Raw genomic sequence first — 15,135 nt, 5'->3', positions numbered from 1 at the left:
CAGCCATAAAAAGAAATGAAATCTTGCCATTTGCGACAACATGGATGGAACTAGAGCGTATCATGCTTAGCAAAATAAGTCAAGCAGAGAAAGACAACTATCATATGATCTCCCTGATATGAGGAAGTGGAGATGCAATGTGGGGGCTTAAGTGGGTAGGAGAAGAATAAATGAAACAAGATGGGATTGGGAGGGAGACAAACCATAAGTGACTCTTAATCTCACAAAACAAACTGAGGGTTGGTGGGGAGAGGGGGTTTGGGAGAAGGGGGTGGGATTATGGACACTGGGGAGGGTATGTGCTTTGGTGAGTGCTGTGAAGTGTGTAAACCTGGTGATTCACAGACCTGTACCCCTGGGGATAAAAATATATGTTTATAAAAAATAAAAAATTAAAAAAATAAAAAAAAAAAACTAAACCAGAACAATGTATGATGTAGTTGATATGACAAGACTGACCAGAGTTGAAGGTAAAATGGTAAATTTATTTGGAAGTAAATTAAGGCTGTAATAAAGAGCTGGTGAGCTGTAAGTCACACATGAAGAAAGGGGAAGAGAAAATAAAGGACACAGTAATACAGAAAAGAGATGTTTAGATTAAAAGGTGTGTTAATGAAGAGAAATGAATAATAGTGAGAATAATGAGGTAACAACTTCCATCTCACAGGGTCATAAAAAAAAACCTGGCTCTGCTTATTCTCAGTAATGGGCTTTTTGCACCATGCTGCTGTTCCTGTCACAGTTCCGCCAGGACCAGAAGGCCTTTACCTGATGGAATAACCAGGATCCATCTATGAATGCAGGTTACAAAACAACACCGATCCCAATTTTGTTTTAAAATTGTGAGCATCTCTTGTATACGTATGGATATAGAAGAGAGGCTAGAAGGATACACGTTAAAATATCATAGTGGTTATCTCTGGGTATAGATTATGGTTGATCTCTTTTTTTTTAATCTTTTGCTAAATTTTCCATGAAGAATAAATGTTATCTTTGCAATAAAAAAATAGCAGCTCTTGTTCAGAGGTTTCAAAAACAAAAATGAATTTTCAAATGCTTAAATATTTATTACGGCAAAAAAGTTAGATAAGGCAACCAGAATTCTCCAATTTTTGTTGTCTGTGGAATAGTGTCTATCTGTGCTACTCAGCCCCAAAGCTGGGCCACCTCAATTGCACAGAGCAGCTCAGTTAACGTCAGTCAGTCGCGAAGCACAGAGAAATGCAACGAATTCCTCCTTGCAGGCCCATCAGTTCCGTCTTCTCTTCCTTAACACAGTCCTCTTGGTAGATGCGTTGCTTGGAAGATTCCAAAAGTACTCAGGGCAAATCTCTTAAGTGTTCTCTTGGCATTTAGGCATTGTAATTAAATGCTGCCAAAGTGAGACACTAATTCTGCTCTGTGACTCTGTAACCAAAAACGGAGAGCCAAGCAGACTGATTTTATTATAATCAATTCTATCAAATCCTAAGTGCCCATCAGTTCTCAGCTGTTAAAATAAAAATGTTACATAGGGTAGAAATTAGCAACCTTCCTGGTTTACAGACAGGAAACTCCTAATTCTTAAAAAATTTTTATATATTAGGGGAGATGATAAACATTTTTACAGAACAATTTTGCAAGTTGGTTTTCAAAGGCAGTTGATTAATGTTCAACATTTTTGGTGTAAGATTTGGAGAACCTGATGTTCCTGAAAAAATATGGCGGGGAGGGGAAGATATACATAAGTTCTTTATCAATCCTCACTTAAAGTTTTAAGTCTTCATAATTTCCCATTGACCACTCAACCTCACATATTTTTCAGGATAGGAAGGGCCCATGTTAATCCATTTTGATCTCTCTGTCATGAGATGGTGCTTGATAGGTCTCTCATGTGTCTCTTTTCAAGGTCTAGAGTTTTTACAATTACTGAAATTTAAGAAGATTTCTAATCTCTCTAACCCTCTTGCAGCAAAAAATCAAAAACAAAGCAACAAAAACCAAAAATGAAACGGCCCACATGGCATAGTCAAAGCCGCAAGAGCTGCTGGTAACTACAGACAGGACTTCCGGTTTCAACCCCGAAGATGCCGCTCTTGCTGCTGTAATATGGAGAATGCTTCTGCAAGGCAACAAACGGCCTTCAAAAGCACTGAGAACAGAGAGAAAGTGTCTGGTGATTTACACCATCTGGGAATGCCTTTCTCAACAGGGTTCCAGGGGAGAATTAAGCCCTACATACAATGATATGAGTGAGACAATTTTCTCAATACTCCCACAGATACTACTCAATAGATGTCTTGGGGCATACGACTTAATTATTTTGTGGAATTGGCTGAGAGGAAATATAAATATGTTAACCTCCATGATCTGACTTACAGCTACTGCTTCCTGAACATTATCAGTTATATTTCTTTTCCTGCCAGTATAGATTAATAATTTTTGGGAGCAAACCTTGAGGAAAAGCATAACCAGAAGTAATTATTTCTACAACTGTATTTCTCTACAAAATTGTGCTCCCTTCCTAATTCCTTAAATTCTCCAATGAAAATCACTATGAAATGGCCATATAGCTTTGGATGACAATGCTTTGTGCTGGTAGTTCTCAGATGTTAGGACTTGTTAAAACAGGAGGACTCTTAGGAAGACTTGTTAAAACACAGACTATGCTATTCTCCACTTCCAGAATTCCTGATTCTGCAGATCTAGGGTAGAGGCCCAAGATTTTGTATTTCTAACAAGTCCCCAAGTGATGTCAAGCTCTTAACTAAAACTTACAAGACTACAGGGCGCCTGAGTAGCTCAGTTGTTAAATGTCTGCCGCCTTCGGCTCAGGTCAGGATCCCGGTCGGACTCCTGGGATCGGGCTCCCTGCTCCACAGGAAACCTGCTTCTCCCTCTTCCACTCCCTCTGCCTGTGTCCCCTCTCTCGCTGTGTCTCTCTCTGTCAAATAAATAAAGTCTTTAAAAAAAATAAATAAAAAATAAAACTTGTAAGACTAATCATTTCCCCCCAACCCTTTTTTCTCATGCATTAGAAAGTGGTACAGGTATCCCCTTTTTTCAAATAAAAAATACCCTGAAAGGCAGATCGGGCTTCTTTCTATTTTCAGCCTTTCCATGAACAAATGGCACTTCCTGTAATGATGTGCTCTGACTGCACTGCTCACCCTCATAGCTCACTCTGGGTCTCTCTCTTAATAAAATTAAGGAAATCCTGAAATGACTTGTTCTGTATGTAAAATATTCTCTGAGTACCTTAAAAATTATACATGGCAGGGACTAGGACGGAATTATTTTTTTTGGACCCACCCACTGCTCTCAAGTGTTCTATTTTAAAAGTAAACAATCTCTTTCTGATTTGGTGAGGGCTCCAGAGAACACCCGGTATCCTTGCAGCCATCCGAGGTGGGCTCCCAACCCAAATCCCTGCCCATGCTTCCTCCTAAACTTATTTTTCTTCTCACAGCTCTTTCCACTTCTCTGTGTTACAAAAGAAAGTGCCTCTGCCTGTGCCACCTCTTTTTATTAGCTGTTAAAATGTATTTTATGGAGCAGGAGTACCTCCTGGTATGTGAGGGAAGTAGGGATAAGAAGAGGCTGAAGTAGTACCAGAGAGCTAAACCCCAGGACGGCCTATGAGGGTGCATAATGAGTATTCACAACCACAGATCTTGGCATCTCAAAGGGACAGAAAACTGCTGAAAAGGGTCAGAGAATGTTTTGTAGCTTGGCTTTTTAAAACATTGATCACTTTGCTAAATAAAGAAAACCACTTATCTTTTACATTCATAAGAATGCAAATTCAAAATGAAGTGTATTTATATTGGAGTGAACTGACATCTTTAAAATTAACAGTGAAATTGGGGTATAGTACAGAGATAAAGAATCAGCGGGCGAATTACAATCCTAGTTTATTTGCTTCAGAATCTTATGTATATCATACATAGTTCAATTTTCAAATTGTTGAAATGAAAATAGTGTCTTTAGACTAAAGGACGAGGACAGTTTTCCGGACCCCGGAAGTACAGGTCTGTCACAGCCTATTAATCTCAAGTTTTCAATTGCTCCCTTGAACATCATGATTTACTTTGTATAAAGTCCTGGAAATCCAAGTATTTTAGGATTTGATTATAATTTATTTTCCAAAGAAGTTTATTTTTATTTAAAATTCTTCCTAAAAGTAACTCCATGAAATTATGATAAGACAGCTTTCTGGCTACAGTTCCATCCGCTAATGGCATTTATGACAAAGAAAAAGTAAACTAAGGGGCACTTTCTGTGCCACTTGATCAAAATAATGACAGAAACGAAACTTATTCTGAAGAAATTTGTTTGAATTTTCTTCTCATAAATCTAAAAAGGCATGGAACAAAGAGAAATGGAAATAAAAAACAAGCATTTCTCAGAAAATCTCAAGCAAGCAACTTCTCAAGCTTGAAAGTTAAGAAAACCTTAAGAGCTTTAATATTCAGCTACTTATAAGAATTACTGAGGAAGAAATAGTTTTATTTGAGCTTCTTGATATTCTAATTCAAGTTTAAACAATGTTTACAATTTTTTTTTTCCCTGAACAGTAAATAACCTGGTTCTAGGAAAACTACTATTAAAAGCAAGTTAATGACTACTGTGAAAATTCGTATTTCACAACAATCATGAAAGACACTGAAGCACTCACTGGGAAAAGGTTTAGGAACTGATGCAATGTCATATCTATCCCAAATGAGAAGAATTTTACCAACATACTAATGTTGAACTTAGAGACTTTTATTATATATCCTAGTAGCTACTATGGACAAAACATTTTTATAGTGAATGAATTAAAAAAAGTCAGCTCATCCTGAAGCAGATGTTTGGAATGAGGTCAAAAGCAAAAAGGTCTCCATTACTTCAATTATTAAAGCTACTTAAGTATTCAAAAACCACGCTTCTTAGTGACTGACCTCGTTCTTGTGACAGTGTTAAACAGGAAATACAAAGTAAGATAGCTGATGGCTCCGGATATCAAACTACTGGGATAATAAATGTTTTGAGATATAAAGGGACATTAAAATTTTCAAATAAAATTTCAACTACCTTTTTTTTTTTTTTTAGGTTCCTTTCTCTATTCAGCCTGAGAAAAGTATCAAATAAAAGTATCAAGTGAAATATCAGGAAACATCTGATTATTGCTTCCAACCCCAGACACTCAGAGTCACAAGAATGACAAACTCTAGCATTCAGACATAACACAGAATCATGTCTTTGTGCTGTGAAATCAGTTTGAGTTAAAGAAGGTACACAGTGAACAAGGTCTACGGATGCCAAATGTTTTAAAAGTCAACACTGAGATGCTTATGATCTTGATCTCAATGGGCAAACTCTAAAAGGGTAAAAAAAAAAAAAAATACTCACTCATATAATGGAAAGTCTCTTCAGCAAGGACTGGAGAGAGAGCATCAGGCCCATGCTGCTGCCGGCGTGGAGACTGAGCCCAGTCTTGATTTTCGTACAGAAAGAGAGAGTCTACTCTTAGCTTATACTGCGGTAGCTGTTCTTCCAGCAGACTCACCAGCTCAACTTCAGGGAGATCCTCATTGGAGCAGACATCTAAAGAGGAGAGTCCATGTAAATGAAGCCAAAATATTCCAACTTACCAGGCTACAGAGAAAACAGTGAAATTAGTTTGCAAAAGTAGGATAACCAAAGAAACACTAGCCAGGATAATTTCTCCAGTGATTTTTATTAATATGTGTTGGTCTACAGTTGGTCTTTCTCTAGGTTTCTTTAATATGAAAACTTCTATAATAAAAAATAATACCATGAATTTTAATTACACTTTATTTAAAAATATATTGCTTGGTGACTATAGCTATGTTTTTCTTTATCTTAAAATTTTTTTAAAGATATTTTTTATTTATTTGACAGAGAGAGAGAGATGTCACAAGTAGTCAGAGAGGCAGGAGGAAGCAGGCTCCCTGCTGAGCGGAGAGCCCGATGTGGGGCTTGATCCCAGGACCCTGGGATCATGACCTGATCCAAAGGCAAAGGCTTTAACCCACTGAGCCACCCAGGTGCCCCTACAGCTATGTTTTTAAAAACTAAAATGAATTTGAACAAATTTCTTATTTCCTCCTTATCAGTCTATTTAATGTGTCTTAAAAGAGAGCTGATCTCAAATAACACACATGCTTGGTGGGGCGGGGGGTAAAGGCAATACAAAACAATGAGCAGAAAATAGTTTGAAAGGAATAAAATGACATATTCTTTAATAACAAAATTTGAATGCTGTGGAAGAGTCTTCAAAATTTGGAAAAATTACATTTCAGTATACTCTTACAGTAGCTAGATATTTTAAAAAATTAACATTTATTGGTTAAATGTTAATCAGTAATGCTAACGTTTCAGCAGTGTTCCAGCACTAGTACTGGAATAAGTACTGTACCATTTTTACTTGAAAGATGTGGTACATTTGAAGTCCTGAATACCCTTCACATGGTACTCTCTCGCCCACACACCTCTAGCTACCTCCTGCGTATAATCTCTGAACACACTTGGCTTCTCTGACTTTATGTGCTTGCCCCTGGCTTCCTGTTCCAAATACTGCCCCTCCTTTAACACTTACCAAATTTAGCAGTTTACAGAAAAAAGTAAATGTATCCCTTTTAACATGCTTAAAATAGAGAAAATACAGGATGTCATATCAACTCTCACACTTTATAAAGAGATCTGCTATTTCCTTTGTGGGTGGTATAAAGAAACATATTCTAACTCTGTCAAAGAACAACGAAGTTCATTTTAAGGAAGCATATCTTAAAAGAGTACATTTCTACTGCTTGACCTTAACAATGACACTTCCATAAATCAAACATGAGTAAGCTGACAATGTCACATACCACTCTTTACCCAGGACAAGCAGTGACTTCATAATCACAAAGATAAGGCACAGAATCACAGAGATAAGGTACATTTAAAATCTTAAATACTATTCTAAAGAAGCTCTCAACTCTTAGCAGATCTTTTTTTTCTTTGGAGATCTTTTTAAAAGCCCTAAAAATAAAACTAAATTTTATTACTACCAATTCCATGCAATCATCCAAATTTTTCCTGCCATAAATTTATCACATACAAATTGTCAGTGTAATACTTGAAAGAAAAGAAGTTGACTATAAATACATGCTGAGCTATAAACAGGCTTGTGGGCAATTCAGGAAATGAAGAACAAAATTCAACATTCATTAAAAGAGCTTTTATTCTCTATAAACTATCTTTTATTTTATTTTATTTTAGATGACAGCTCTTTCATTTTAATTGCTTAGCAAATGTTTAGTGTGAATGACATTTAAAAATCTTTGCTGCAATTTCCTTCCCTGTCACCTCCTCTTCAACCCACAACATGTTTAACAAAATTATTAACCATCTAAATTAGAAACTGTCTTTTAATATGCATTAATGAGATTCTGTGAAAATTCAAGGTTACCAATTCCCTTCTTCCAAAAGGTACTTTTAAAAATGCATATACAGGGACGCCTGGGTGGCTCAGTGGGTTAAAGCCTCTGCTTTCGGCTCAGGTCATGATCCCAGGGTCCTGGGATCGAGCCCCGCATTGGGCTCCCTGCTCAGCAGAGGAGACTGCTTTCCTTCCTCTCTCTCTGCCTGCCTCTCTGCCTACTTGTGATCTCTGTCTGTCAAATAAATTAAAAAAAAAAAAAAATTCTTAAAAAAAAAAAATGCATATACAAGGTGGCCTGGGTGGCTCAGTGGGTTAAAGCCTCTGCCTTCCACTCAGGTCATTATCCCAGGGTCTTGGGATTGAGCCCCACGTCCTCTCTGCTCAGTGGGGAGCCTGCTTCCTTTCCTCTCTCTCTGCCTACCTGTGATTTCTGTCTGTCAAATAAATAAATAAATAAAATTTTAAAAAATGCATATACGATCAAGGTTTAGCAGATTAAATATCCTTGACTCACTCCATTTGCTTCTGTATTTCTGATAACGTACTACTTACTACTCTCCTAATTATCCAAACTTAACAACCCCCTTGCTAACATTTTATCTTCCAAATGTCCCCTCCATATGCTCACTTAATTTTAGCCATATTGTGTCCCTTTAGATTCAAGGACTCCTTTCGTTTCTCTGGAAGAGCTTCAAAACACTAAAATTTTCCTCCGTATCTTTATATCCAATTATGTCACTCTCCTATACAATGCTAAAAGAGGTCTGAATTTCATCTAGTCATTGGAGAAACACCTTATGAACATCTGGGATAATCAATAAAGATCTTAGAAAGGCCGGGCCTATTCTTAGTAGGATTAAATTAATGCTAGAATAAAGCACATTACAATATGATCTAAAGTGTGATCTAGAGACCCACATAACAAAGATTAAAAACAAGCCTCAAAAGGATGGACCTTATTAGCAAGTAACTTCAGGACCCATCAGAACGAACTTTAAGTTTTCCAAGGAAGGCAACAAAATCTAAGCTTCTAATGATGTAACATTCAAAATATTAAGCATTTGATAAAAGATTATTAGATATGCAAAGAATAAGCAAATTCTAATCCATTACCAGTTGGAAAATGAGTCAACAGAAACAGGCCCAATAACAACAAAGATGATAAAATTAGTAAACAACAATTTAAAAACAGTGATTATTAATATGCTCCAAGATTTAAAAGGAAAACATAAACTTGATGAAAAGAGAAACAGGAGCTGTATCAATCTTTATAAAACCCAAGTAGAAATAGAGTATAATATCTAAATTGAAAAATTCACTGGGTAACATTAACAGATTAGATATTCCCCAGAAGAAAAAAAAAAAGTAGTAGACTCAAAGGCATAGCAATGGAAACTATCTAAAATGAAGCATAAAGAAAAACAAACAACTGGGGAAAAAACAAATCATTAGTGATTTTTTTCATATAGTATCAAACTGTCTAACATACACGCAACTGGAGTCACAGACAAGGAGAGAGGCAGAGCAGAAAGAATATTGGAAGAAATAATGGCTGAAATCTTGTAAATTTAATTAAAACTATAAATCCATCATTCAAAGAAGCTCGACTCTAAGCAGAATAACACAAAGAAAATCCAAACAGAAAATCTTAAAAGCAGAGAGAAAGAAAAAAGGAAACATTACATTCGAGGGAACAAAGAAAAGAATAAGCAAACACTTTTTATGTCTTAAAGCGCATAAAAAGTGAACTCCGAATTCTGTACCAGTGAAAACACCTCACATAAAAGGTGAAATAAAGACTTTTTTCAGACAAGCATAAAAGCGCAACTATTCATTGCCAGCTAACCTCTGTTACAAGAAATGTTGCTTCCTCAGGCAAAAATGATACAAAATGGAAAGTTTGATCTATAAAAAGAAATAAAACCCCACAAAACTGGCAAATCTGTATGTAACTATATAAAATCTTTATTCTTGTTATTTAATCTATAAGTGACTAAAGTAAAAATAATAACAATTAATTATGTGTATAACATGTAGATGTAAGAGACAGGGCAACAATAACACATAGGATGATGAGGGAAACAGAATACTGTTGCAAGGATGTCACTGTATGAACTAGTATAATGTTATCTGAGGATGCAATGTAGTAAGTTAAAAATGCAAACTGCAAACACAGTGCAACCACTTAGAAAAATGAGAGGTGTACCTACTCAGTCAATAGTGGAATTAAAATGGAATCCTAAACCAAACCAAACCAAGCCAAACAAAACTCCAAAACTCAGTTCAAAAGAATGAAGGAATGAGGGAAAAACAAAGAACCATTAAATGGAACAAAGAGAAAAGAAATGATAGTACAGAGTCTACTGACTCAACCAGACTGATAATTATATAAATGTAAAACGTCTAAACACCCCAATTATAAATTAGAGATAGTCAAACTGAGTTAAAAATAAAATGATCTAACCATAAGCTCTCTACAGGAGATGTCCTTTAAATATTCAGGTAAGTTAAAAGTAAAAGGATGAAAAATGCTATCATACTAATTCTATACAAAGTTTTTTCAAAAATAGAGGCGGGAATATTTTACAACTCATTTTATGAGGCCTGCATTACTGTAATACCAAAATCAAACAAAGACATTGCAAGGAAAAAAATGTACAAATTAATACTTTTCTTGAATGGGTCACATGCACATATACACAAAACATTAATAAATCAAATCCACAATCTGTCAGAAGGATAATACATCATGGTAAGTGTCGGTTTTCCCCCACAAGGTTGGTTTAAAAATTCAAAAGTAGAAAAACTGAAAATCAACAGAATTCACCACATTGACAGACTAAGAAAGAAAAACCATCTCAGTAATGGAAAACAGGCATTTGACAAAATTCAACACCCATTCATGACAAAAATCTCTTATCCAACTAGGAAAAGAAAAACAATTCTCCAATTTGAAAAAGGCCATTCTAAAGGAAATTAATGGCAAGACTGTAACTTTTCTCTAATATCAGAAATATGGCAAGGATGTATATTCTCATCACTTTTATTAAAAAATATACTGAGATCCTGTCTTATTCAAGAAGGCAAGAAAAAGAAATAAAACACATCCAGAATGGAAAGAAGTAAAACTGTCTCCATTTGTAGACAACATTGTGGTTTACAGATGGAATTCTAAGGCATCTATAAGAAAGTTAATAAAACTAAGGGCCACCCAGATGGCTCAGTCAGTTAAGCATCTGACTCTTGATTTCAGCTCAGGTCTTGACCTCAGGGTCATAAGATCGAGCCCCACACTGGGCTCTGTGCAAAGCATGGAGCTTTCTTAAGATTCTCTCTCTCTTTCCCTCTGCCCCTTTCATGCACCTGCCCCCTCTGCTGGTGTGTTCTCGCTCTCTAAAAAAAAATTTTTTTTAATAAAAAAATAAAACTAAGTAGAGTTCCAGAATACAAGGTCAACATATAATCAATTTCGTTTCTATACACCAGCCGTAAACACCTGTAGAATAAAACTAAATTAAAAAAAATGCCATACAGTAGCAGAAATAATTACAATTTTTAAAATTAAATATGTGTAAGACCTATATAATAAAAATTACAAAATACTGTTAAAAGAAATTTAAAAAGACCTAAATAAATGGAGAAATGTATCATGTTCACGGACTGGAAGACTAAATTGTCTTAAGATGTCAATTCTGTAGAGTCTATGTAATTCCATTCAACTGGAAATTGACAAGCTGATTCTAAAATTTATGTAAAGATGTGAAAAACCTAGAATGGCCAAAACAATTTTTGGGGAAAAAAAAAAAAGAGCAAAGGCAATTTATACTATCTGATTTTGAGATTTACTACAGAGTTACAGAAATCAAGACAATGTAGTATTTATATAAAGATAGCCTTAGGGATTAAAGGAATGCAGTGAAGTGTCCAGAAATAGAACCACACATGCATATGCAAGTGATTTTTCAATGAAATTACTAAGGTAATTCAATAGGGTGAAAGACAGTGTTTTCAATAAGTGGTGCAGAAACAACTAAACATTCAATGGAGAAAAAAAATCTGGACCCTAACCTCATTCCACGTGCAAAATTAACTATAAAATGGACCATTCACCTAAATGTAAAAACAAAACATAGGAAACTTCTAAAAGAAAATAAAGCAGGGCGCCTGGGTTGCTCAGTAGGTTGAGCATCTGCCTTCTGTTCAGGTCATGGTATCAGGGTCCTGGGATTCAGCCCCACATCGGCTCCCATTTTCTCTCCAGTCCCTCTGACCCTCCCTCTGCTCATGCTCTCTCTAACTCACTATCTCTCTCAAAAAAATAAATAAAATCCAAGAGTTCTGGGATCAAGCCCAGAGTCTGTCAGACTCCCTCCTCAGTAGGGAGTCTGCTTCTCCCTCTCCCTGTGTGTCCTCTCTTTCTCTTTCAAGTAAATAAATAAAAAATCTTTATTAAAAAATAAATAAAAGAGAACAAAGGAGAGTATCTTTGTGATCTTGAAGTAAGTGAAGATTTTTTTAGAAACACACACACAAAAATCAAACTATTATGAAAGCAAAAACTGAAAACTAGACTCCACCAAAATATAAACTTTTGCTCTTCAAAAGGCATTATCAAGAAGATGAAAAGGCAGGAGAACGTGGCTGGCTCAGTTGGTAGAGCATAGGATTCTTGATCTCAGGGTTGTGAGCTGGAGCCCTACACTGGGTGTGGAAATTATTTTAAAATAACAACAACAGCAAAGATGAAAAGGCAAGCTGGTATGGGAGAAAATATATGCAACCCATTTATCTAACAAAGGATTTACATCTAGAATATAATGAAGACATTTACAATTCAATGGTAAGAAAAATTTTATAATGGGCAAATGATTTGAATAGACAACTGAAAATAAGATCTAGAAATGGCCAATAAGCATGTGAATAGATGGTCAACATCATTAGTCCAATCAGGGAAAACTAAACCCACAAAGAGATACCAGGGCATACCTACTAGAGTGGCTTCAATCAAAAACACGGACATTACCAAGTGCTAGTGCTGTAGGACAGAGGTCAGCAGAGCAGGAGGCTCTAGCCAGCTGCCTCTGCCTGATTTTGTGAATCCAGTTCTGCTGGATCACAATCATACTTGTTCTTTTATATTTTGCCTGTGGCTGTTTTTCTGCTACAATAGCAGAGGTAAGGATTTGCAATTCAGCAATAAAAATGACTGAACTACGGATACATACCGCCATGTGCATAAATCTCAAAAACATTTTGCTGTACAAGAAAGCCAGACATAAAAGACATAGATTAATTTGTATGAAATTCTGAAATTAATTTGTATGAAACTGTATGAACAAGCAAATTTTATCTATAGTGACAGAGAGCAGATCAATGGTTGCCAGGGGCCAGTGGTTGAGAGGGGGGGGGGCTCTGGGTACAAGGAACTTTTGGAGGGACAATAAAAATGTCCTACAACTTGACTGTACTAGTGGTTACATGAGCATATATATTTGTCAAAACCAAACTGTGCACCTGAAATGGGCACCTTTTATTTTATCTTAATAAAGAGATTACAATAAAGCTGAATAAAAGATGGAAAAAACTTTGGGTTTGGACGGATTTCAGAATTTTTCGGAGTTTTAGAAAATGTGTGTAAGGCTATGTGTGTACCGTAGGATCTATAACAACTCCAACTAGTTTAGTAGCAGCACCCCATATTTAAATACATTAATACATTTTCAGCAAATACTAGCACTAAGTAAAAGAAGTCTAGAAATAGCTACACAGGTCAGGTTTTGTGCAATGAATTTTAGAACCAAAGTTTAGAAACAAACTTTGGGTATACAGAGTGTTTTTGATTTCGTCTTATAGATAAGGGCTCTATAGCTGTGTCTGAATAGCCTGTGTGTCCTGGGAGCTTCTTAAGTGTCACAAACTGTTGTCCGGTGTTTGCAGGGTGTATGAAAAAGCCTTGTCAAAGATACAAATAGAAAGACAAAGAGGGGGCGCCTGGGTGGCTCAGTGGGTTAAGCTGCTGCCTTCGGCTCAGGTCATGATCTCAGGGTCCTGGGATCGAGTCCCGCATCAGGCTCTCTGCTCAGCAGGGAGTCTGCTTCCTCCTCTCTCTCTGCCTGCCTCTCTGCCTACTTGTGATATCTCTCTGTCAAATAAATAAATAAAATCTTAAAAAAAAAAAAAAAGAAAGACAAAGAGGTCCTGCTGACCAGGGCTCACGTGGTGCAGGACAATCTGACAGAGACAACACACAACACGTAAGGCTGATTTTGATAATTCAGTCGGAGACCGGGAGAAGGAAAGATTAATTCAGTTAGTCTCTCAGGAGATCAGGCTGGAAAGCGAGGCCAGGGTTTCATCCTGGTGGGTCTTACATGCTGGGAATTGCACTTCAAAATTTATTAAACCAGACTCACCAGTGATACTCTCTGAGTCTCTGTGATTGCTATTCATGAGGGTTTCTTCACCTGTTGGTGATGTAAAAATGGCATTCTGTGATTGATTCATGCAGGATCCTTTCTTGCTTTGGTTGACAAGGGCAGCTTTGGTATGAATCAGAGTAAAGGAAATCCATCAAGCCATTCAATAACAAAATGGATCTGGTCGTACTGCTATTTTCTTTAAAACAGCTTTTTTTGGATGAGTCAAATGACATCTGCAGCAATGAGTGTTCTCATGTGATTATCATACCCTGGAGAGTCATGACCTAAAACAAAGAACACATCAAGTGTCATTAAGAATGTTTTCCTAGTGATACTTACAACATGGATAAATATCAAAATAATCATGTTGGGTGAAAGATGTCAGACAATACGAAAATACATAGTGTCTAATTCCATGTACATAAAATTGCAAAAATGTACACCGATCTACAGTAACAGAAAGCAGATCAGTGGCTTCCTGGGGCTGGGGGAGGGGAGTCCCAAGGGGCAGGAGAAAAGTTTCGGGGATGAGGAGTAGATTCATTGTTGTGGTAAGTGGTGGTGGTTTCACAATTATATACATGTCAGAACGTATAGGTGCAATCTAATAAATAAATTATATAATGTTTAAAAATTTAAAGGTAATCAATGTTTAAAGTAAAATAATAATAATAATAATAAAAAAATATGGGGTCTATAACATATGTAGAAGTAAAATGTATACAATATCAGCACAGGGGCGCCTGGGTGGCTCAGTGGGTTAAAGCCTCTGCCTTCGGCTCAGGTCATGATCCCAGGGTCCTGGGATCGAGCCCCACATCGGGCTCTCTGCTCAGCAGGGAGCCTGCTTCCTCCTCTCTCTCTGCCTGCCTCTCTGCCTACTTGTGATCTCTGTCTGTCAAATAAATAAACAAAATCTTTAAAAAAAAAAAATATATCAGCACAAAGGCCAGAAAGAGAAAAATGGAAATATACTGTTATAAGGCTTTTACATTACACACGAAATAGTAAAATATCTCTTGAAGGTAAACCGTGAAAAGTTAAAGATGTATACTATAAACCCTAAAGCAACCAATAAAATAACTCAAGAATTACAGGTAATAAACCAACAAAGGAGATGATAATGAATGGTATAGTTTCCCCACTCTGGCACTACTAGTATTTGGGGATAATGCTTGGTCAAGTGCATTGCAGAAGTTCAGCAGTCTGCCAGCAGAATTCTCTCCCCAGACCCTCTCCCAGATGTAAAACCAGAAACATCTTCAGACATTGCAAAATGTCCCCTGGTAGGCAAAATCACCCCCA

At 36.5% G+C, this 15,135-nt stretch overlaps 1 protein-coding gene across 6 annotated transcripts in view; it reads right to left on the bottom strand.

Moving 5' to 3' along the window:
• TRAK2 (trafficking kinesin protein 2) overlaps nt 1-15,135 on the bottom strand; it is a 69,194-nt gene that overhangs the window by 26,541 nt on the left and 27,518 nt on the right. For 4 of the 6 annotated variants that reach the window (XM_059168413.1, XM_059168414.1, XM_059168409.1 and 1 more), the window contains exons 2-3: nt 13,825-14,114; nt 5,374-5,568 (exon numbers count right to left, since the gene is read on the bottom strand). In XM_059168413.1, the coding sequence (XP_059024396.1) occupies nt 5,374-5,568; nt 13,825-13,915 (286 nt within the window). In that variant the 5' untranslated portion in view covers nt 13,916-14,114. Of the gene's footprint in view, nt 1-2,757; nt 2,924-5,373; nt 5,569-13,824; nt 14,115-15,135 lie in introns of those variants that run through there. The other 2 variants (XM_059168411.1, XM_059168412.1) reach the window with 2 other exon arrangements.

Source organism: Mustela lutreola, chromosome 3 (genome assembly GCF_030435805.1).
Source record: "Mustela lutreola isolate mMusLut2 chromosome 3, mMusLut2.pri, whole genome shotgun sequence".
NCBI classification, from domain to species: domain Eukaryota; kingdom Metazoa; phylum Chordata; class Mammalia; order Carnivora; family Mustelidae; genus Mustela; species Mustela lutreola.
Note: the sequence above shows the minus strand (reverse complement) of the source record. Positions and strands in the feature narration are given on the sequence as shown.